General features: G+C 45.8%; 1 protein-coding gene across 2 annotated transcripts in view; it reads right to left on the minus strand.

Moving 5' to 3' along the window:
• The window catches only part of LOC144755661 (NEDD4-binding protein 1-like), a 272,368-nt gene that overhangs the window by 67,319 nt on the left and 181,953 nt on the right, over positions 1-23,096 (minus strand). For both annotated transcript variants that reach the window (XM_078644828.1, XM_078644827.1), the window contains exon 4: positions 3,421-3,517. In XM_078644828.1, the coding sequence (XP_078500954.1) occupies positions 3,421-3,517 (97 nt within the window). The remainder of the gene's footprint in view (positions 1-3,420; positions 3,518-23,096) is intronic.

The following is a 23,096-nucleotide window of genomic DNA, read 5'->3' on the forward strand; positions in this document are numbered from 1 at the left end:
AGTCGGTGCGGAGGCCATGATGTCTTGCATTTTTCTAGTCCAACATATTTGACTCCACATGATGCCACTACAGCAGTGCCTAGGCAATTTGTGGTGCCAGTACTCCGACAGATGGGAAAACTGGCTGGCTAACACACAAATCACTATCCAGTCATTTTGCTGGTGGTGGTGATTGGAGAACCTGTATGTAGAAAGGTGAACATACTCACCAAGACGTCATGGCGCAGACATTTGTGACATTCAAGTGCAAAGAATGTGGCCTCCAGAACCAACCCTCTGGAAACTAAGGAAGTTCACCTGGCTCTCAAGTCTTTTCTCCAAGTATTCAGTCGACCTAGCTTTCACGTCTTTTCTTCATGCATTCTGGACAAACTCTGCTTGAATAGATGGACAATAGCTCACTATTTGAACAAGCAGGGAACAACAGGGTCCAGAGTTCTGTCCGTCAATGTACAAATAATATTGAAATGGATTATGACCAAAGACCTTCAGATCATCCCAGTCCATCTTCCAAGTGCTAACAATACGGACGCAGACTCACTCAGTCTTCCAAGAAAATCACAAGTGAGCTCTAAAAGACAAAATGCTTTATGATGTTGCAAATGGGGGTTTCGTGTAACAGATCTCTTTGTAGAGCAAATCACCAGAATTCACCTCCAGGTATTACCAAGCAGGAATGACGGAAAATGCCCTTTAAATCAACTGGTAAGGGAGGTTTATCTACGCATTTTCACTGATATCATCAGTTATCAAACTGAACCTCCACACCCTAAGAGCAATTAGAATTTAAAAGTATGGTGAATGACCATCAAAACTGAGAACAGAAGCACATCAAACATTTTACCTTTAAGGGGGCCTTTACTTTCATGGTAAAGACAATACCTCTGGGCCAGTAGTCATCTTTAAATTTGGCAGACAGTAGTGAGTCAGGGTGGCAAAGTTAAATTCTCTTGTCACAGAGATTGAGCAACTACCATCCATCCAAGTGTTCCTACGCATTCAAGTGCAAGAGATTCTCTAACTGGTCTATTTAGAAGAGTATCAACCCTATCACACGTTGAAAGGATTTACTGCTCCTTTATCTTCGACCTGCCAAAATAATTGATGGCAGCTGTTTCCTTCGATTAAGGTGTATCCTTAGCAACCTTCACAAATTTACTTCACAAACCCCCTTTTTCCAGAATCGAAGTGATCAAGGAATTCCTACAGAAGATTAGGAAGGTGATTCTGCCAGTTAAGAGATCCTTTCCTACAAGGCAGTTAAACACATTCCTCTCTGAACACATGGGTCCTCCTTTTGACTCTATCCAAAAAGGGCTTATGCATCATTTAACTTGGAAGCTGCTGTAATTGTTGGTAGGGTTAGTAAAATTCATGATGTGTGGTGTGATGTGATATGATGAGCCAATAAATGTGCTCCATGAGAACAAGGTGGTCAGAAAGATATATCAGACTTTTCTTGTCTAGATTTTCCTTTCAATTCGAGTTTTTCTTAACCATCCTTTTTTGCAGACACCCGACGCTGACACAGATATATCTTCAAACATTGGGTATTAATAGAGTATTGCATTCGATTTAACCCGAACTAAAGAGTGTAGGCTATAATCAAACAATGCCTCTATCCATCCAACAACCAAATTATATATTCGTCTACCTTGCCCCCAAACAGTTATATGCATTGAAGTACACATCCAGCAACTGATCAAAACCACCATCGGTAAACATCCTTTACAACGAAACTTTTTCCACGCAGTACCTTTACAACACAGGAATTACAACGCAAGTCGTTACAACGACTTGCGCTGGAGGGCGCTGTAGGATAGGGAATAGTTTAATTTACTATCCAAAACCTTCCCTACTATCCACGGGGACTGGAGTTGAAATAGTAAATTAAACTATTCACTATCCAGCGCCCCCCAACGCAAGTCGTTTTAACGACTTGCGTTGTAAAGGCATGCGTGGAAAAAACATGCGTTGTAACGACATACATCCCCACCATCTACACTTCAGCAATCAACCATCCACCTACTGATAAAGCCATTGTTCCATCCCATTATTTAACCCCTTGATTCACTTGTCTAATGACACAATCAATTTACCTATCTAACAACTGACCCATTTCTCCAACAATTGATCCATCAACAACCCTTTAATACATCCAACCAATTTTCGAACCACACATCTGCCCACTTAATTGTTTGATCATCCAAAAACCAATTCAACAATTTACCCATCTTTTTATGCAGCTAACTGTTCACAATTGATCTACAACCTATCTAGCAATTAAATAATCAATCAATTCATCGTCTCTAACCTCAATTTATTATTTTACTTATTTAGCAATACAACACTCGAATCATCCACCTACTCTTTGAACAATTAATTCACCTCTTCATTAGCTGATTGCCCACTCAACAATTGATCCATTCCTCTATCAAATAATCTATCTACTCAAAAACAATAATCTAGCTAAGAATCCAATCTACAGATCCAACAATCAACCCATAAATCTAAGTGAACAATTTATCCACAACATTTGGCCCACCCATTTATTAATCTAAAGATTCAACAGTCATCCATTCCTTCATCTACGAGTGGATCCACCCAACTACCAATTAGTCCACTCATTGGCCTGTCCCTTCAACAAACTGGATCATCAATGCAACAATCAGTCCAGCAATCCATCAACCAAACTAACAACCAATCCATCCAAGTAACAGATTGAATAATCCATCCAACAATTAATAATACAGCCAACCGAGCCACCCATTTAACAATATACCTATTCATCAATTCATCAGCAGTCCATCTTACAATTAACACATCTATGAATCTCTTGGTCTATCTGCAAACTATCACATTGATCTATTTAACAATTCATCCATTAGTTGATTCCTAAAACGGACAATGTTGCCCAATGATCAACCCAATTAGACATCCATTTATCCAATGTATCCATGTACTTAATATTCTGGTAAATATAAGCAACCCCAACTGGTCTACCCAGCCATCTATATGCCTAGCTATTTATCCACCTACTGATACGTCTGTCACTCAAACTTTATACCTATCCTCAACCCACTTATTGATATGTCCACACATGAATGAATACATTCATCTTGTCTTACAGATGCAAATGAATATGCTAATGTATCTCTCAAACGATCTATCAATTTCTTAATCTATTAATTTTCACATCCAATCCCTCATATACTCCTATTTAATTAGCTATATTCTACATCAACAACGAAGTCCACTCATCCATACCAGTCTTTACAATACTTTACTCAGCAGTCTAAGAATTTATCACTAAACCTCTACCCATCTTCCAACATATTCATCTCTCTTCCATTCATCACTCTCTGAGACACCCATCACACAGACTAGCAACCTCTCCGATGCCTGTACATACTCCAGTACCTGTCATCGTAGGAGGCGATCCTCTTGCCAGCTACAGTGCGCGAGGGGGTGAACGAGAGCAGGCTTAGCTGGTTCAGCTGTGTCAGAAAGTGTTGTTCTGCAAGAGGGAGGCGAGAAGCTAGTAAGGCATTAGTGTGGAAAAGTCAGAAGGCAGTGTCACAATGATTTAAAAAGGCAAAATCAGATTCAGATGTTTCTTCCCTGTCTAATGCACATTTTTAGATTAAACAAGAAGTAAATTGTGGGAGTAAAACTAAGACAGGAAAATATTTGAAACCGATCTGGCTGGAACCAAAAAGAACCCTGGCAAACATTCTTCTACCAGCTCACCTAATATACGAGGTAATTGAGCACAGTGAGCCAACTCTCCCCAGGATGCCTATGAATGTTCTTTCTACATAACACTATAAAGAAAACTAAGGCCACATAGGGCATTTTGCAGCTTAATGTATCAAATAGATTATCTTTACTTATTTTGCTTTATGTTTCGCTGTCTATCTGTGCTCTCGCTCTCCTTCAGTTTAACTTGTGGTATTCTACCTTCTGCCTATCACATACTCTCTCTCTGTATTTCTATCCTACCTGAGGCTCTGTCTCTCTCTGACTATGTGTCTCTTAATATGTGCCTCTGCTCTTTCACTCTCCCTTTCTTTCTCTTTGCATCCTAATCTACCTTCGATGCCACTCTATGTCTACTATGACAGAGAGAGCAATGGGGCTGTTGCACACCCATAACAAGTATTGCACTAAAATATAATGAATGATAATAGTGGTTTTCTATTACTGCACTAAGTTCTTGAAGGGTATTTTGAATATTTGACACTTGCCTTCCAGTGGAATCTTCTAAAAAGGTTAGAAACGAACCATTAGGTCACATGTAAATCCTCGTGTACATCAATATATAGGCAATGCCATTTTTCATACATTAATTGAAAAAACTTAATGAATAATGTCTACACCAGTGCAAACAACATCAATAATTATACACTGTCGGCATTAACAGTGTATCAATATTTTCTTAAAGTAACAATTCTTTATTTTCCTTCAAAACATGCTTCGTTAGAACAGACATCACGTAATTTGCGCTGTATCTCCAAGTATCCACTGAAGGGGACATTTTCCAGCATGCAAGTCAACTGCTGTTGTATCATCAACGTTTGGTAATAGGAGTTTTAGGAGGAGTATCCAAGTCAGATATTGTTGAATATGGAGTCTTGAGTATCGAGTACATAACACAGCTAAGAGGTATACCTTTTTGGCTACTGCCTTTTTTTTAGGTCCCATCAGAGACCCTTATACTGTTCATCAATAGTCACCTCTAGTTAAACTCAAAAATACCTTTACTTTTTCCATCTTTTCTCTTCCAAGTAGATTCTCAATAATATTTCCGCCCGCTTAACAATGATATACTGTAATTTCTACTTGGAAGTAGGATGGGAGAAAAAGAGCAGGTCTGACAAGCTAAAGCCACTGACTGTTAAAATCTGGATTGTGGCGTAAACATTATCGGCGCCATCTTGTCCTTTTTAGATCCATACGTGCGCGTAAGCAGCAGCCATTTTGTGTGTCATGGCCTCTCTGCCCATTGCCAATAGCCTGCGCGTCTCTCCCCCTCACTCCCTGGCCTCGCAAGCATTCCCCCGCGCCCCGACAGCCCCCAGTCTCTCCTGCTTGGGCCATAAACGCACCTCTAACGCGACCCTGTCTCCGAGCCACATCCCGTGCTGAACCCCCTCGCTCTTTCATCTCATTCAGAGAACAAGCCTTTGATATCCTCTTCCTCCCTGCCCGATTGTCCAAGCTGTTCCCAGGCCACCGCCAGGCCCTGCAGATGTAGTTTATTGCCCCCTACAGTAGGAACTCACCCCATCAAAGGAGCGGGGATTAATCAACGCTTTCGCACCCCGAAGATCCGACTGATCACACACATCCCCGTTCCCAGCGGAATGCCCAGCTGCGCGATAACCACCACATGCTGAGATCGGGGTGGGAACTCTACTGTAGATGTGTGTGGGAACGGGCCTGGACCGGGGATTCCTAGGATGTCTTTTCTGTCCTTCAAAGAAACATTACGGATGCAGTGTATGTAATAAAGCCATAAACCTGTGTATAAGAGGCCAGGCCTCAGAGATGCGGTTAGAGCACTTCGAGAAGATACCCTGTTGTCTGATTTGACGTGTTCTGCTCCGTCGGAATAAAAACTCCTGTTTCCTGCCTTCTGTCTCCAGCGCCTGCCTCTTTGTTTGGTAATCTCGAATGGTATGAGAGGCGGCTAACGCCGGGCAAAATACTGAAGGGTTCTTGGTCGAACATCGGCTCTACCTTTTAACATGACTGCAGAGGAAGCCCACTCCTACAGGTTTTTACAGCAGTGCGGTGCTCAGGCTACAGAGAGAGCTTAAAGAGGTAGGTCACATCCATCTTATAGACTCACAGACCAGGAAGTGTTAGCAGTCATAACAAAAAAAGTGTTATAACTACTGATGATGAAATATCTCCACAAAAGTAATAAAGTAACTATCACAGTAGGAAATACCTGAGGCATCATGGAAAACAACATCAGTATAATGTCACCCGAACTCAGCATGGATAAACTAATATAAGCTTACAATAAATATTGGAAATGCAACTATTTTATCTGCAGATAGCATCTCTGCTTGCCACTACACATAGGAATAACAATTAAGTTAAATGCCTGAAGAAACACGGTTCCATTGGTGACTGACACAAAGCTGAACAGAAGAGAAGAAATTGTTAAAGATCAGGAAGGTAAACCGCTGCAATCTTTTTTTAACAGAAGTAAGAAAACAGTGGCTTTAAAGGACGGAAGTGCCAAATGGGGGATTAGTAAAAGGCTGTAGATTCATTGAGCGCTGAGGAATTCAAGGTGAAGCAGGAGAATCTGCCTATGTAAAAATGGCAGCAAGTATAAGCTGTGTGTCTTTACCATTCTCAGATGTGATTGTTGCAATAATATGACTAACCTACTAACCATACATGTCTTTAATCCTCACATATGCCAGTTGTCCTTATTAACCCTGCTTTCACGTTGAAGGGTTTTATCTACAGAAATATGGTTTGCATTTAGGGAAATGCCACACCTCAAAACAGCATCCCCTGCTCTCATATATAAACTATTGCTGCAGAAAAAAACTGAAACCACAATGTCCACAGTTAGTAATACAACCACTGCACACGAAGCAGCATTTCCAGTTACTCGTGTACATTAAGGATGGCGGATACCGACCACAAATACACCGATTGTATTCTTTTTTATAAAATCTTTTTATTAACTTTGCTCATGTTCTCATACATTATACAGCTGTGTTCAATTGGCATGTCAGATAACATTACATGGTACAATCACAGGCAAACTTGGCACCAATCGTATTCTTGGCAAGCTCACAGACTCTGGTGAGTCTCCCACGCATGATATATAGCTAAATAAATATTTACTGTCTGTAAAAAATGGCCATAAGTTTGCCCTTTCTACCGATGCTGCCAATATACACTTTTTGTGTAGGCACAGAAGTGACGTGTAATATGCTATTTATCACCGTTGTGTAGTATGGAGAGGGGCCATTCTTAACAAGAGAGGATGGGGCGAGGATGTGGCCTAATGGCTAGGGCAGTCGACCTCAAATCTGGGGAACCGAGTTCGAGTCTCGGCAAGGACGCATAGCATCCTGCGATTCTGGGCAAACCACTTAATCTTCTTGTGCCTAACATAAATGAATGTGTCCTTGTGTAACGCAACTGGTGCTCATGTAAAGAGCTCTGATACCTTCGGGTCAAGCTCGTACTATATAAAACTCAGAGGAAGAAAAAACAAGCATTTACAATGCAATGGTTTCGCCTTTGGAAAAGTTAGAGCTATTGGCATTGTAAATGACAAAATTTGTATTTATGTGTTGGTTTTGAAAACAGATAAATAAATGGCATTGTCATTTACATTGCCAATAGCTTAATCTCTCGCAAATGTGAGACCTATTGTACCCTACGGACGAGCTCAGCAGACAGCAATTACTACCACACACACACACCCAGAGCCACACACACACACCCAGAGCCAGCCACACACAACCAGGGCCAGCCACACACACCCAGAGCCAGCCACACACACCCAGAGCCAGCCACACACACCCAGAGCCAGCCACACACACCCAGAGCCTCACACACACACACACCCAGAGCCTCACACACACACACCCAAAGCCACATACACACACCCAGAGCCCCACACACCCAGAGCCACACACACACCCAGAGCCCCACACACACACACCCAGAGCCCCACACACACACACCCAGAGCCACACACACACACACACACAGAGCCACACACACACATACCACTCTCAAAACCAACACAACTCTACATATGTAAAAATATAAATTAGGCCGAATTCACACAAAAAAATTAAATGTCAAAATGTTAAAAGTGGTGCAACATGTGATGGCCAGTGCCATTAGCTTATTTATAGTGACATTGCGCATGCTCCTGGAGTTTTGGAAAGTGCAGCTTCCACCAGGTGGCACCTACTCAACAGTTCGCCCACTATATCCTGTAAAGAAATTAAAATAGACCCAAGGAATTATATGGCAAATAAAATGGCTTCTACCATTCCTTCAAAGAGGACATCAATCTAAATAAACATATGATTTACTTCAATTACCTCTTCCAAACAGAAAACGCCAATTTTACACTAAAACTACACTTTTCCCTTATAAAGCATTAATATATGTAATATGCAGAGCTTCACTTTGCGTTTTTCATCTTAAGACTTGTTCAAACTCTGTGCCCACGCATCTTCCTAACACCAATGTACCCTAAACTTTTGGAGATGTGGCTTCCAGGGTGAGGTGCTGGCGCCACCATTTGTATTAGGATTGGCCTTTCACTCCCTAGCCACCATCAACGTCATACATTATTCTACATCAGAGCTAGGTCATTGGGTTGCCACATGACATCATTGTTGACTTCTTCAGAAACATTGAACTGTTACCCCACCATGTTCAGTATTCCAAAGAAGAGAAGATTTAAACATGAATCCCAATGTTACGATCTACAATGCTTAATGAATATTTAAATAGTTTTAGACAATTCGATAAAAAGGTGAGTGGTGTTACTCTTTAACAAACACTTCTTAAACTAAGGGTTTAAAAAAAAATGTTAAAGGGATAAATTACCATGTACAAAAGAGATGGGAGTGAAAAGTTTCCCTTTGCTTAATTTCTTTGCAAAAATATAGGTACTTGAAAAAAATTCCACGGAAATAAAGCAAACATAAGAAGTACGCTAACGTCAATGCCACCTTCTCTCTCTTCTATCCTTTCTGATAAGATCCCAAATTATCAAAATAGCGGACAGTCTCATCTCCTTTGGCGGTGGGTCAAGGTGTTCCTCAAGGCTCTATTCTTGCACCCACATTGTTCAATCTCTATTTGGAACCTCTGGGAAATCTCCTAAGTAAATCTGGGGTAAACTATCATCCCTACGCAGACGACACTCAAATCTACCTCAAGGTTGCCTCCACTCACAATCTCTCCGTCCTAAGCTCTACCCTCGACTCCATTCAAAACTGGATGTCAACACATCAACTGATTCTGAATCCCTCCAAAACTGAATTCCTCCTCCTCTCCTCCTCACTTTCTCCCCCCCCGGTTCAATCATGGTTGGACCAGATGAATCTGCTGAACAATAAACCCATCATTGTCGACAGCGCAAAATCCCTTGGTGTCATACTCGACACAAAACTCAATCTACTCTCCCACATTAATTCAATTGCAAAGTCTGCCCGATACCAACTGCGCCTTCTTTGGGGGATTTGTCGCTTCTTCCCGGAGCATGACCTTAAAACCCTGGTCCAATCGCTGGTCCTCTCCAGACTGGACTACTGCAACTCTCTTCTGACTGGCATCCCCAAATCCCACCTGTCCCCCCTTAAGTCTGTTCTCCATTCAGCAGCTCGTTTCATTTATGGGGCCAAAAGAAGCGACCACATCACTCCCATGTTATCCACCCTCCGCTGGCTTCCCATCGAGGCTAGAGCTATCTACAAGACTGCCTGCATCACCCACAAAGCCTTGCACTCCTCTTCTCCGCGCTACCTGGCAAATAAACTGAAACTCTCTGGAGGCTCTAGACCATCACGAAATGCGGAAAATCTACTGCTTGAACCTCCCACTTTCAAGAAGGAAAGATCGATGGCCCAATCCTTTTCAGGCAGTGCAGTGAGAATCTGGAACTCACTTCCGCCTCAGCTCCGGACCACCACCTCCTCCCAGACCTTCAAAACTGACCTCAAAGTTCTCCTCCTTCAAAGACACTTCCAAATGTAATCCATGCCCTCTCTATTATCTGAAGGAAGCCCTTCCATTTTAGAAAAATCTATTTTACATGACTATGGAAGTGTCTTCCCAGTGTGTTCTTGTGGTTTGAGAATCTGCCATTTATTGCAGAATTATCCTTCTACCTGTGTTTGGTACTCGTGTGTAACATGCACCCGTCACTTTCTCTTGTAACACACTGTTTTCTACCTCTTACATTTGTTTTGTTTTCGATACCTGCACAAGTGCCACCAGTGCCTACGTAACGTTTTTGTTCTTGTGCTTAACTGTCCTCCATATATTGCAGTATTATACCTCTATGTTTACTTTGAACGCTTTTGTAACCTGCACACGTCACTTTTTCCTCCTGTAATGCACCGTTGGCTACCTCTTGTATTTTGTTGGCTCACGATTGTCACTTTTGTAATGCACCGTTTGCTACCTCTTGTATTTTGTTGGCTCACGATTGTCACTTTTGTAATGCACCCTTTGCTACCTCTTGTTTTTGTTGGCTCACTATTGTCTTTTTTGCTTCATTTAATGTAATGTTTGCTTTTGTATTTTGCTCACTTGTAATGTTCTCATGTATCAGTTCTGTTCCTATTGTGAAGCGCTCTGACACCTTTGGGTAAAGTCCGCGCTATATAAAAATGCATAAATAAATAAATAAATAAAAATTCTCCTGGCTTGGGGCTGCCAGGCCTAGGAACAGATGCTGGAGTTTGCAACACCCCCTTTGTGCGCCTCCTGCCTCTTTGTTTGAGGCACTGGAACCCCGCCCCTCACACCTGACAAAAAAACTGATCAATTTGAACTTAGTAGACTCAATTATGAAGAGCACCCCCATACCAACTAAAGGCGCTGCAGACCAGCCCCACCGACACCTATCCAACGCGTGAGGGCAGACTGAACTTGTACTGACGCCGGAGCAGTAAATGCAGATAGATTCCTTAATTCAGTCCAAGGACTACTCATGAATTGCAGCCCAAATGCAACTCTCACCCCACCCCCGTCTAAACTACTGCTTGAAGAGATTTAAAACAAAATAAGTCACACACGCCAGAATCAATAATGAGTACAAATATAAATATATTGCATAGAAACACCCCTCAATCATAAGCCGTAGCCCCTTCACGCAAAACACACCCATGAAACGCCGCCCTCCCAGACTGTGTACTGCCAATTTTGAAATACACTTATGGACAGAATGCGCGCGTCCACCCATTAAAGACTATCACGTGCGACCACCTCAGTGTCACAAGAACTTCTCAGCATCACACTGACTCCTGCCGTGGGCGGGCCGGAGGGAGAAGGCACGGACAACGGGAGGGAGGGAGGGCGGGGGATAAACAAGGCACAATAACGGCACAATAACTCCTCGGCGAGAGGGAAGGGTGTGGGGGGCGGGACTTAAAAAAAGACACGTAAACGCCCCCGAATCGTGTCGTGACGGGGGAAAGAGTGATTGACAACCATCTCTTCCAATGGTTAGCCTCCATTTATGGAGCTAGCCAATGGAAGAGAGAGGCGGGACAAAGCCCCATACTGCTTCTCAAAAGATTTCGCCTGCGCGAACGCTGCTGTGCAGCGGACGCCAGGCGAAACCTAAAAAAGAGGATATGCATCAAATGGGCAATGGCCTCTGCCCTCGCTCAACAATGGTAACAAACAGTATTCTACGTTTGGCAGCGCTGCACGTATTTTAATAACATCTTTTTTTCCACGTGTATAATTTTGCACAGCAGTAAACAATAGTTTTACAGAGCAGATGACGCTGTGGATGCAGATTTATTAGCACCAATGCTTCTAACCACATTATTTTTACATTGGGCCCTAGACAATGTATTAATATTATGTATAAAAAAACATTGTATAAGCTTGCTTCACCAGCTCTGGCTTTGCTCTTTCCTACCGCTAGTTCATATATAAAGGCATAGCTGAAATGTTTTTTAGTAAGGCAGTAAAAAAGTTGGGAGGGACAGCTGGGCGATTAGCTGCAGACCCCCCAGGGCTCACACTGAAAAACGCATTTGTTGTTGCGCAGAGAATGGGGCCTCTGCACTGTGAGAAGGCTGAATGTGTTTTCCCAAGAAGCTACAGTTTGGGGTGACCCACTGCTGGGTAGCTACCCTGAGAGTACAGTGGGGTATTCTCTTTCACTAGCCCTTGTCTCCTGTGTTAAGTTGCTGTGCATAGGCTCAGCTTCAGGAGGGTAAACAACACAGATATATTCCAGAGACAGACTGGGCTAGGGGAGGGCTGCCCGTCATCCGTGACCGAACAAGTGGCACCTCATTTCATCATCTGATCGATACATTGTTTTCTTGTGAGAAGGCGACTGGTGTCATGCCTGCCTGTTTTAGGTTGTTGCTCTTTACCCAAGAGCATGAACCCAGTCTCTAGGACTGCAGTGCCCCACCTAGAGTAACACTGCTTCGATCATGGTTGACTACCGTCCCTATTACCAGACCATGACAGACTAATAGTGACCGCTGATATACATTCGTAGGGTGCAGACCCTTTTACTTGCAACCCAGGGTGGGTGAATGCCTACTATGCCCCGCTTAAATCAGTGTACCCATTATGACTGACTATTCAATTTCCCGAGTGTTAGGTGTGATCGTGAGGTAGATACGGACACCTCACGGGTGGGGTAACTGAATTTGGGCCTTCCAGCTACACTTCATAGGTTTAATATATCTGTTATTGAAGTGCTCCCTGAACGTCCCAGTGTGGTCTACTCGCTATTGCTACTTTAAGCAAAGTCTATATCTTTTACTCTGGATTCACACCCATGAGCAAAAAGATTTCTGTGTCTTTTCATACAACAAGGTAGTTCCATCTGGTCATCTTGTGGTCCGACAGAAGAGTCACTTGAACAAAGGACTGTGGCCAAGAGCATGTATGTAAACAGCAACCCTACTTTACAAGGAGATAGCCTGCTTACTCCCCGTATCCTGTGCCTAGAACATGGCTATACTGGTTATAGGGCGTAGACATCTAACACACACACCACAGTGGACATGTGATGTCTGCCACCCCAAAGAAACCAGAGCACCAGTGCACATGTTGGTAGCTGGTTTACATTGCATTGTACAGCAGCAGCAAGAAAGATGCACTTTATTGTGATGTATTTTCCCCCAAAGGTTTGGGGTCACTTTGAACTTGAGTGGCCAGTTGTCACTTCAGAGTTCACCTTTTTACTTCAGGATTCTCGGTCACCGGCAAGAAGAAATGGTTACATCAGGGGCAGGAACCTTGGCTGTCTCCCGTGACATGTAGGAGTCTACTCCAGCACTAAGGAAATGGCCTGCTGCTGCTGTGATCTGAAAGGTGGAGGCAGACTGCCAGGTGTTCTGAGAAGTTGCCTTCTTTCAAGACCAGAGTTCCAGGCCACACGATTCCATGTGCTGCCATGCGGTATTGTGAAATGCAAAGTGCTGCCAAGATCAGAAACTTGTTGCAGATGCACAGCCCATCCAGGCTTGTTGAATACGGACAGCATTTCTTCAAGTTAACTTCTACACAAAGTGAGAGAATGCGGAGTGTCAAGAAGTCTACGACGCCTGCTCCTACAGAGGACGCCGGCTACCAAGGCCATCCTCACCCCCTTCTGGCTATCATCTCCTTGTGTTCTGCACAAATTGTGTTGCTCTTCTGTAATGGTTCCCCTGTGACTTTGTTGGCTCCGAGCCATGTGCTGTATTGTTCCCCTGAGGGTAAACCACCCTGAAAGCCTATTTGCAAGAGCTGTGCCAGCCAATGACATTCATGCTGCAACATGCTTGCGTCAACGTACGGCCCCCCAACTTTGCACCCAACTACCAAAACCTTTTGCTGACTTGTGCAGTTCTCACTTTAGAGTTTTAAGACTCTTTGAAGTCTCCACTGTTTGACCAACAGTTAAGTATCTAAAAGAGAGGTACTTAGCAGTTCAATGCGTCTGCAGTAGCACCTGACTCATGTGGTTCCGAAAACAATGGCAACAATTGTGGCCGTGATGGTGGTGGTGGTGGCAGGGGAACAGGGGGCTTTTTGTGTGCGTCACTCGTTCACATTTAAAGGTGGCTCGATCTGCATCTGTTATTCTGATCAGTGTTTACAGTTCTGCATCGGATTCAATGGGAATAGAAGTAGGCTGACTTTGTGTGATTTGCACAACTGCATAGGACTCAAGTCTTGGTGTTTCCAAGTGTTGAGAACATCCAACTAGAGTGCAGGGGAAGAGGTGACCTACTAGGTTGAAGAGGTTGAGGCAGCCTATAAAAAATTGGAACAGAAATTCAGGAAGGGGGGCATATCCAGTTTGGGTTGGCTGTGAAAGTAGAAGCCCTCGCCATTACAGAACTAGGGCCCTATTGGAACAGGAAAGTCCCTCCGCATGGTATGGACATGAACCCTTGCCCTGAGTGCCCCAACTGTACTGATGTCTGGAGCCCTAATACTGATTTTTGTTGTCATAGATAATGGCAGCTCATGCATGTGCGCCACGACATTTTCCTGTCTCACAGATTGCGGTCTTGTTGGAGCAGGAGGGGTGTCCAATGAGCTACCCTCATAGTGGTCAGAGGCTAGTGTCTTCACAATGAGTTAAGAAGCATGAGTGCAGTGGTGGCAGCATACCATATAGTGATCAGATCAGTGGGAGTGAACAGGTTCTCTTTACCTGTGTCACTGGAGTGAAGCCTACAGGCTCATTCATTTAAAGTTCCACTGCTGTGTGCTTAATTCACCCTTGGCCTACATCGGTTTGGAGTGTAGGCTGCGCAGTGTATGTGTAGTGTAGCTGTGCTGGGAGTATGAGTGCCTGTGAATGGCACAATACAGGGATAATGCAGTACAGTGCCCTTTGTGCATGCTGTATGCATGTGCTGAGTGTGTCTATCCTGTGAGAGGCACAGTACTTGAAGGACATAGTGCTGCACAGTACATTTATATTGTGTACATTTGCTGGGTGTATATTTGTCTGTGAATGGTATAATACAGGGATAATAAAGTACTGTGCAATATGTGCATGGTATATGCATGTATGCCTGTGAGTGGTACAAAACATGAAGGATGTAGTACTGTGCAGTGTGTGAATGTAATTTGCATTTGCTGAGTGTGTGTCTGCCTGGTGGGTGGTACAATACATTGATGACTCCAGTGATACACGAGGAGAGGAGGTCGAAGAATAACCCCAGACAGATTGGTGTATTACTGCATTCCTGTAAGCTGGGTGGGACACACTGGAGGAGGGAAAGCAATGCTCAGCTAGTACAGTTTAAAGGGTGCTCTATGATTCAGAGAAAGGTCACAAGGAAGGAGCCTGTGGAGAACTGTGACCAAAACTGGGGGCCAAGGCCAGCTAGTCTCAGGTGGGTGAGGGGACATCATTCAGGAAATCCAAGACCACATGCCTGGAACACCAGTGCCTGCCTGCTTGCCAAGACCAGTGTGCCCTATGAAAAAGAGGAGTGTTGGTAGGAGCAAAGTCCAGTGGGGAATCGGCTCTTTGCTTGGTGCGAGGAGCCGGCTGCAACCCAGATCGGGTCGTTGACCATGAGCAGGATCAAGTTGGCAACCTCTGTATGCCCGACGAGGGCTGCCACGAAGTGAGCCATGATAGTCACAGTGCCAAATAGGCTGTTGCCCGTGTGTAGTGAGCAACTGGTGACTGTATGTCAGGCGGGGCCGCCGTGAAGTAAACTGTGATCATTAATGTGCCAATCAGTTCACCACCCGTGTGGAATGAGGGTCTGGCGATCCCGTACGTCTAGAGGAATCTGCTCTGCCGATCGGGTCGGAGCCCATGTACAGTGGAGACACATGACCACATATGCCAGAGGGGGTCACCGGGACCAAGCCAGAACCCCTATGGACCTGCACCATGAGAGAGAAACAGCGACAGGACCTTGGTACTACTCCACCCCTCACCACCACCGCCCAGCTCACCATGGGACAGCCCCAAGATCTTACCCAACTTGGACAACCCCGATAAACCTCCAATCACTGAGCTGCATGACAAAATAGGAGGAACGGGAGGACTACAGAGTACAGCCCGACTGGGTCGAGGGCAGTCTACTCACCTGAACCAGATTCTGCCACTCCAGCACCCATGAAGGGGGTACTCTCAGCAACTCTGGTCCCTCCAATACTGCAGGTTCAGGTAAGACTGAGTTCAGCACACTCAAGCAAAAGGAGCCCTAGGGGGAATAATGGAGGAGGCCGCCCCTCACTCAGTCAATATTCAACAACAAAGGCCTCCCCCACCTGACACCAGTTTACGTTGGACCGATGGCAGAGTTAAACGACCAGTTATACTGCTGCCCTAGATACGTTTCTTAACACTAATCTATAGGGTCATGGTGTGTTTGCATGAAAAGTTACACCCAGGTCTAGTCCCACTCTCAATTGTGAAAATAAAGTGAGCTAAGAGAGAGTACCTCACGGTAGCAACACCCGAGGGGGTTCCTGGCAGACAATTGCCAGTTTACCCACTTCTCATCATTGGTCCCTCTCTCTTTGTTGTGAGTAAAGAACGAAGGAAAAAAACACAAATAGTGATTCCCCAACTAATATTGGTGTGGTGCAAAAAAAGAAAAACCTATCTGTCCACTCATCTAAATTAGAAGTGAGAAAGTGTGTGTGTGTACCTAGAACCCCTGTGATAGCCAAAGACAAAAGGCCACCACTACTAAAATGTGGAGCAACTTGCTAGCTTAGTGACTTTATTCTGGTGCCGCAAGAAGTCCCAATTAAAAATGGTTCCTTATATACCATATATATTTACTCGATGCCAACATGTTTCATTGCTATAAACTTCAGCAACTTCGTCAGGGCAAGATTGGGGTTCTGATTTCAGTCTTTACTTTTCTTGGTTCACAAGACCTGTAGTGATATTTTTTTTAAAAACACAGCGGAAATGGAATGTTAGTCCCCAACACAGGACTTCATGTATATACGACAGTGTAAACGATAACATAAAACATGTAAAAGACACACAGAGTAAACTGTATCCACTGTTACCTGATGGCTGCCAGTTACTGCATACCCGCAACCATCACAGGTATTAAACGGCGTGTCATAAGATCACATGTTTACTGGTGGCGCAATTAAAATCTGGCCCCCTGCAGAGCAAAACACACAAGTACAGTGAGGACACCCGGTCGTCATATCTATGCACTAACATTGTACTGTGCGTCTAGTGCCCTGCCTGGGAAGGCTAACTGGCTCTCCTACCGTCCGAAATGAGTTGCCTTGCCTCTCAGACAGAAGCTGCTCGTAGTGCTGCTGCTCGTCATGCACCCTTATAACTCAAACCATTAATGCAGCTATCCCCACTCAAATGTGCTCGTAGGCTTTGCGCTCTTAAAACATGATCATGCTCACGCGGCTGGCCCACAGCATGTTCCGCGGCCCCCCCTCAGCTAAAAAACCTTCTTACCGCTACCGAGTGCGCTCGGTCATGAATGCTACTCCCCTTTGCTGCTGCCGCCGCCTTTGGTTAAAACACCGTTACGGGTGCTATGAAACATGATGACGCGTAGCGTTTCGCGTCATCCAGCGGCGGGCGGCCATATTGGAACAGGTTCTGTAATGTTCATAAAGTTTGTTCAAAAGCAAAGTATCGAGGGGAAGCCTGACTGAAACTCTATATCCCAAAGGGAAAAGGCATTTTGCGAATGGAAGGGTAATTGTAGGCAGGGGGGCAGGCACAGCTTGATGTAATGAATATATAACCCGGCTGTGATTTATAAAATGTGAAATGTTGTCATTCTTTTAGAAAGCTATTACAAAATGTATCAAGAAAGGGGAAAACAGCAATTTGTTCTTACCGCTGTTGTCAGAAACCACAATGGTGTGGTGCCAAGGAGGATATCATGTGGGGCACTACTCCTTAAGGCAACCATATACCTAAAATGCTGCGGACTGAACCTACTGAACAAAGCCGGTCTGCCAAGGCAAGACCAACCGGTATCAATCGTGTACACAATTACCACGGGGATGGTGTAATAGTAACATAAAGGTAAACATAAGAATGGCCGGTGTAGTTTTGCAGCTTGAAGATATTTCTGGATTCACTATGCTGTGCATGTTCCGCAATCTGGTGGTTGGGTCCGGAATCGTAGTCTTTCTTCTCTTTTTTTTTTTTTGTCGTAGCCCAGGTGGGCGTCGACGTCCCACCATTTGGTGTACCTTCGGTGACGTCGGCGTGCTTCCGGCGGAAGCTACCACTCTTGGGCGCCATCATCGGATTCTTTTTTCTGTCTCTTTCTCCTTTTCTGTCTTTGTAGTGAATCCATGGCTTTGTTTGTTAATCCTTTTTTTTTTTTTTTTCAACGTAATTCTTTTCACGTATCTTTTCACGTATCTTCTAAGTTTCAACTTTCTTTCTTTCTATGTGTTTCCACCTTCTTCTCCAGCCTCATCTTTCTGGTGGAGGCGGGTGGGTTCGCTAGTGAATCCAGAAAGATCTTCAAGCTGCAAAACTACACCGACAGGTAAGAAACTATTCGTTTTGCAGCGTGAATCTTTCTGGATTCACTATGCTGTGCATAGATTTTGTAGTGGTTTTCCTCACTTCTGTGGCGGTTGGGTGGAAGATGAGCGTTGGTTGTTAAATATATGTTGAAGCACTTTCTGTCCTAACTTGTGCTTTTTTGTTCATCTGTACATCCACGCAAAAGTGCTTAGTGAAAGTGTGCACTGAAGCCCATGTTGCCGCCAGGCATATGTCCTGGATTGGTGTGTTGGCTAGAAAGGCAATTGTTGCTCCTTTCTTCCTGGTGGAGTGGGCCTGTGCCCCTCCAGTTAGCTCCTGGCCAGCTTGTTTGTGGCAGAATTGTATTGTCTGTGCGATCCATCGCGCTATGGTGTTTTTAGTGACTGGTTTGCCCATGTAACTGTTTGCGAAGGATACGAAGAACTGTTTTGTTTTCCTGTGTTCCTTCGTTCTCTCGATGTAGTGCATCACAGCCCTTCTAGCGTGTAGGGTGTGGAGTGACCTCTCTGCGCTTGTAGTGGGGTTTTGGAAGAAACTAGGTATCGGAATACTCTGGTTCATGTGGAACCTTGACACCACCTTTGGCATGAAGTGTGGGTCTGTTCTCATCACGACCCTGTCACTGTGTATCTGGATGTAGGGTTCTTGCAGTGTGAGTGCCTGCAGTTCGCTCACCCTCCGTATCGAGGTGATTGCTACCAGAAAGGCAGTCTTCATTGTTAACATTTGCAGTGATGCTTTGTGGATGGGTTCGAAAGGTGCTTTCATGAGCTCCGTCAGTACCACATTTAGGTTCCATGCCGGTGGCGGCATTCTTTTTGGCGGCGCTATTCTTTTAGCTCCTTCCAGGAATCTTTTTACGACTTGGGATGTGAAAAAACTTCTCCCTGTTTCTCCTCTTGTGTATGCCACAATCGCTGCCAAGTGCACCCTCAGCGAGGATGAGCTTAGCTTAGCCTTGATTAGGTGCGTGAGGTATCTTAGCACCGTGGATTCCTTGGTCAGTTTCCTTTGGAGTTGTTTCTTGCAACACCATTGAGTGAATCTTTTCCATTTTTCCCCATAGCACTTGCGTGTGCTGGGCCTTCTTGCCTCTCGTAGCACCCGCAGGGTGCTCTCTGGTAGCTTTAGGTGTGCGAATTCTAAGTCCTCAGGAGCCAGGCTGAGAGGTTGAGGCTCTCTGGCTCTGGGTGTAGGATTTCTCCGTTTTCCATGGAGAGTATGTCTCTTCTTTTTGGAAACTTGTGTGGTGGCCCCTGCGCCATCTCCATTATCTGAGAAAACCATGTCTGTCTGGCCCATTGTGGTGCCACAAGGATGAGCGTCATGTTGCTCTTCATGCATTTGTTGAGAACCCTCGGGATCAGTGGTATCGGGGGAAAAGCGTAGGCAAATGGTTTCGACCAGCTTATCCATAGGGCATTCCCCTGGGACAGTGCCTCTGGTTGCCTGGATGCAAAGTACTGGCATTTTGCATTCCGGTGTGTTGCAAATAGGTCTATTGTTGGCGTGCCCCACTTCCTGAATAGTCTCTCTGTTTCCTGAGTATTGAGTTCCCACTCGTGGGACGCTGAAGTCTGCCTGCTGAGCCAATCTGCTTCCGCATTGTCCTTCCCTGGCAGGTGTATGGCTAGCAGGTCTATGTTTAGTGGCATAGCCCATTTCCAGATCTCCTGTGCCAGGTTTGACAGAGGGAACGACTGAGTTCCCCCCTGTTTGTTTATGTAAAACATTGTTGTAGTGTTGTCCGTTTGTATTAGCATCTTCTGGTTGTACAGGTGCTTCTGGAAGGCCTTGAGGGCTAGCAACACAGTTTTCAGTTCCAGGTAGTTGATGTGCCTGACTGCATCTGTAGGGCTCCACAGACCCCTCACTCTGAGCCTGTTCATGTGTGCGCCCCACCCCTTCTGGGATGCGTCTGTGGTGATGGTCACTGTTGGGTCCGGTGGTGTTAGAGGTTTTCCTTCTGTTATTCTCTCCCTGGTCCACCACCTTATCTCCTCCTGCACCCTGTGCGTTACAACCACTAGATCCTCCCAACTTCCTGTAGCTTGTGACCATTGCTGTTGTAGCCACTCTTGGAGTGGTCTCATCTGTAGGCGTACATTGGGGACCAAGTGTATGCATGATGCCATCATCCCCAAGATCTTGCTCACAGTCCTCACTGTCAGAGATCGCCCCTTCTGGTAGTGACGTTTCTCCCTCAGTAGGCTGAGCGTTCTCTTTTCGCTCGGTAAGACTCTGCATCGGACGGTGTCGATCTGGGCTCCTAGGAAGATCTTCACTTGCTCTGGTTCTATTGAGCATTTTCCCCAGTGTATGGAGAAACCCAGGCTTGCTAGTGTTCTTGTCACCTGTTCTGCATGCTCTTTGCATGTCCTGTAAGAGCTTGCCTTTACCAGCCAGTCGTCGAGGGAGGGGTATACGTGTATCCCCTCTCTTCTTAGGTGTGCGGCCACTGCCGCGAGGCATTTGGTGAACACCCTTGGTGCGGACTTTAGGCCGAAAGCGAGGGTCGTGAATTAGTAGTGATCCTCCTTTACTGTGAACCTTAGCATGTGCTTGTGCTGCCTGTTCATGGGGATGTGCAGGTACGCGTCTTTGAGGTCTATGGTGGACAAGAAGTCCCCTGCCTTTATCTGTGGGATGACCTCTTGTAGGGACGTCATCTTGAATTTTTCAGTTTTGACGTATTTGTTTAGGAACCGTAGGTCCAGGATGGGTCTTAGACTTTCGTCCACTTTTGGCACTAGGAAGTAGTTTGAGTACACTCCCTTGTTCCGTTCTTTGAAAGGGACTCGTTCGATGGCCGCTTTGAGGAGGAGTTCTTTGGCTTCCTCTTGAAGTAGTTGCAGCTCTCTTCCCGAGTGCTGTCTTTTCTTTGGTTTTCTGTTTGGTGGCCTCTTTTCCAACTCTATGCAGTATCCGAACTGCATAATATTGAGTATCCACTTGTCTGTTGTTATTTTTCTCCACTCCTGGAGAAAAAATCTCAATCTTCCTCCTACCGGCGTTACATGTTCCCTTGTGTCTTGTCCGTGTAGCCCTCTCCTCTTTGTTTTTCCGTGCTCCTCCCCCGGAGGGTTTGGGTGGTGGAGCACCTTCTCCCGTGTGAAGTCACTTAGAGGGTGGTTGTTCACCGCCTCTCCTTCTCTGGCCCCGTCCATTTCCTCTTGACCGAAAGGACTGGCCCCTGCTTTGGTAGTTCCAGCCTTGCCTCTGCTGACCCTGGTGGCCTTGGTTGTCACTCTGTTGCCCTTGGTGGAAACTCTGGTGAGAATCTACTCGCTGACTTCCACCTCTGCCGTTCGGCCTCCGCGTAGGGGTGCCTCTTCTCATCCCCCTGAACTGCAGGGCCCCCATGGACCTTGCTGTCTCGTTGTCCTTCTTCAATTGGGTGAGCTTCTCATCCACTGGGGCTCCGAACAGTGATTCCCCGTTGAAGGGTGTGTTCAGGATGTTGTTCTGGACCTCAGCCTTGAAGCCTGAGATCCTGAGCCAGGCTTGCCTTCTCTCAGTGATGCCTATAGCCATCAGTCTGCTGGATGTTTCAGCCCCATCCAAGGCTGTCTTTAGGCACGAATTGGCGATGCTCTTCCCCTCTTCCACAAGGTGTGATGCCCTCTCACGGTATTGTTCCGGGAGGTGCTTGAGCAACTGTCCCATCTCATCCCAGTGCTGGTATTGATGTCTATTCAGGAGTGCGTTGGAGTTCGCCATCCGCCAGTGTGCTGCGGCGTTCCTCTCAATTTTCCTGCCAGTTAGATCCATCCTCCTGCTTTCTTTGTCAGGTGGGGGTCCAGACGTTGTTGGGACGTTTGCCCTTTTCCTGGCCGTTGCAGCGATTATAGAATCTGCTCTGACGGATCCCTTGATGTAAGCCGGGTCTTGTGAGGAGAATTTGTATTTTTTCTCCGTCCTCGGCGTTACTGATCTGCACGTAGCCGGATCCTTGAAGGCTTCCTTCCCCTGGTCTGTGATACTCTTGAGCATGGGCAGGAACTGACTTTTTGTCTGTATGGGGAGCAATGACTCGAGCAGGAAGTCTGCTTCTGGCTTCTCCTCCTCCATCTTAACTCCATAAGCTGCTGCCGCCTTTGTGACCACCTCATTGTATGCCCCAATGTCATCCGGTGGTGAAGGCCTCGAGGGGTATGTTTCTACCGCCTCCTCTGGGTTTTCGGCCTCGATGTCCTGCCATTCCTGGCCTTGGGCCATCGAGGAACCCGAGCCGTAGCTTGACTGCTGCTCCCCGTAATCCCCTTCTGTGTAGTAGAGGTCTTCCTCCTCTTCGTGCTCCGAAGGTTCGGGAGTTTTCGGCGGCTCTTCGACGTCGAATTCCTCGAGCTGCTGTACCACAGCGACGCTCGATGTCGGCTTCGAGGGGATCTTGTAACTCCTCATTTTTTCATCAAAATCCTTCTTTCTCTGAAGGATGTTCTCCATTTTGGCCTCGAGCCTCTTTCTCTTTCTCTGCATCTCTGCGGCCTGTTCGTCGTCGAGCGTTTCAGCCGCCCTCTTCGGCGGTGCCGTCGACGTCGAAGCCTTCTTCGGCTCCTTTTCTTTCGAAGTCGAAGTCCCTTTTTCGGGGGCCTGCTTCGATGACCTTTGCTTTTCGCTGGTGTTCGGCCTCCGGGAGTCCTTCTCGGAGGATCCGCTGGGCTCTTTTTCGGTGGATGCAGCTTCGGTCGTCGCTTTGTTCGGCGCTGGTGCTCCTTTCGAGGCTCTGGGCTCAGACTTTCGAGAGTCTGCCTCTGGTTTTCGAGGCCCTGTGGGAGTTTTCGGGGTCGTAGACTCTCCTACCTTATCAGGCGTTTTCTTATCGGTCTCAGCGACCGTGAAGTCATCTGGGCCTTCGGCG

The sequence above is a fragment of the Lissotriton helveticus genome, chromosome 5_1 (assembly GCF_964261635.1).
Source record: "Lissotriton helveticus chromosome 5_1, aLisHel1.1, whole genome shotgun sequence".
Lineage (NCBI taxonomy): Eukaryota > Metazoa > Chordata > Amphibia > Caudata > Salamandridae > Lissotriton > Lissotriton helveticus.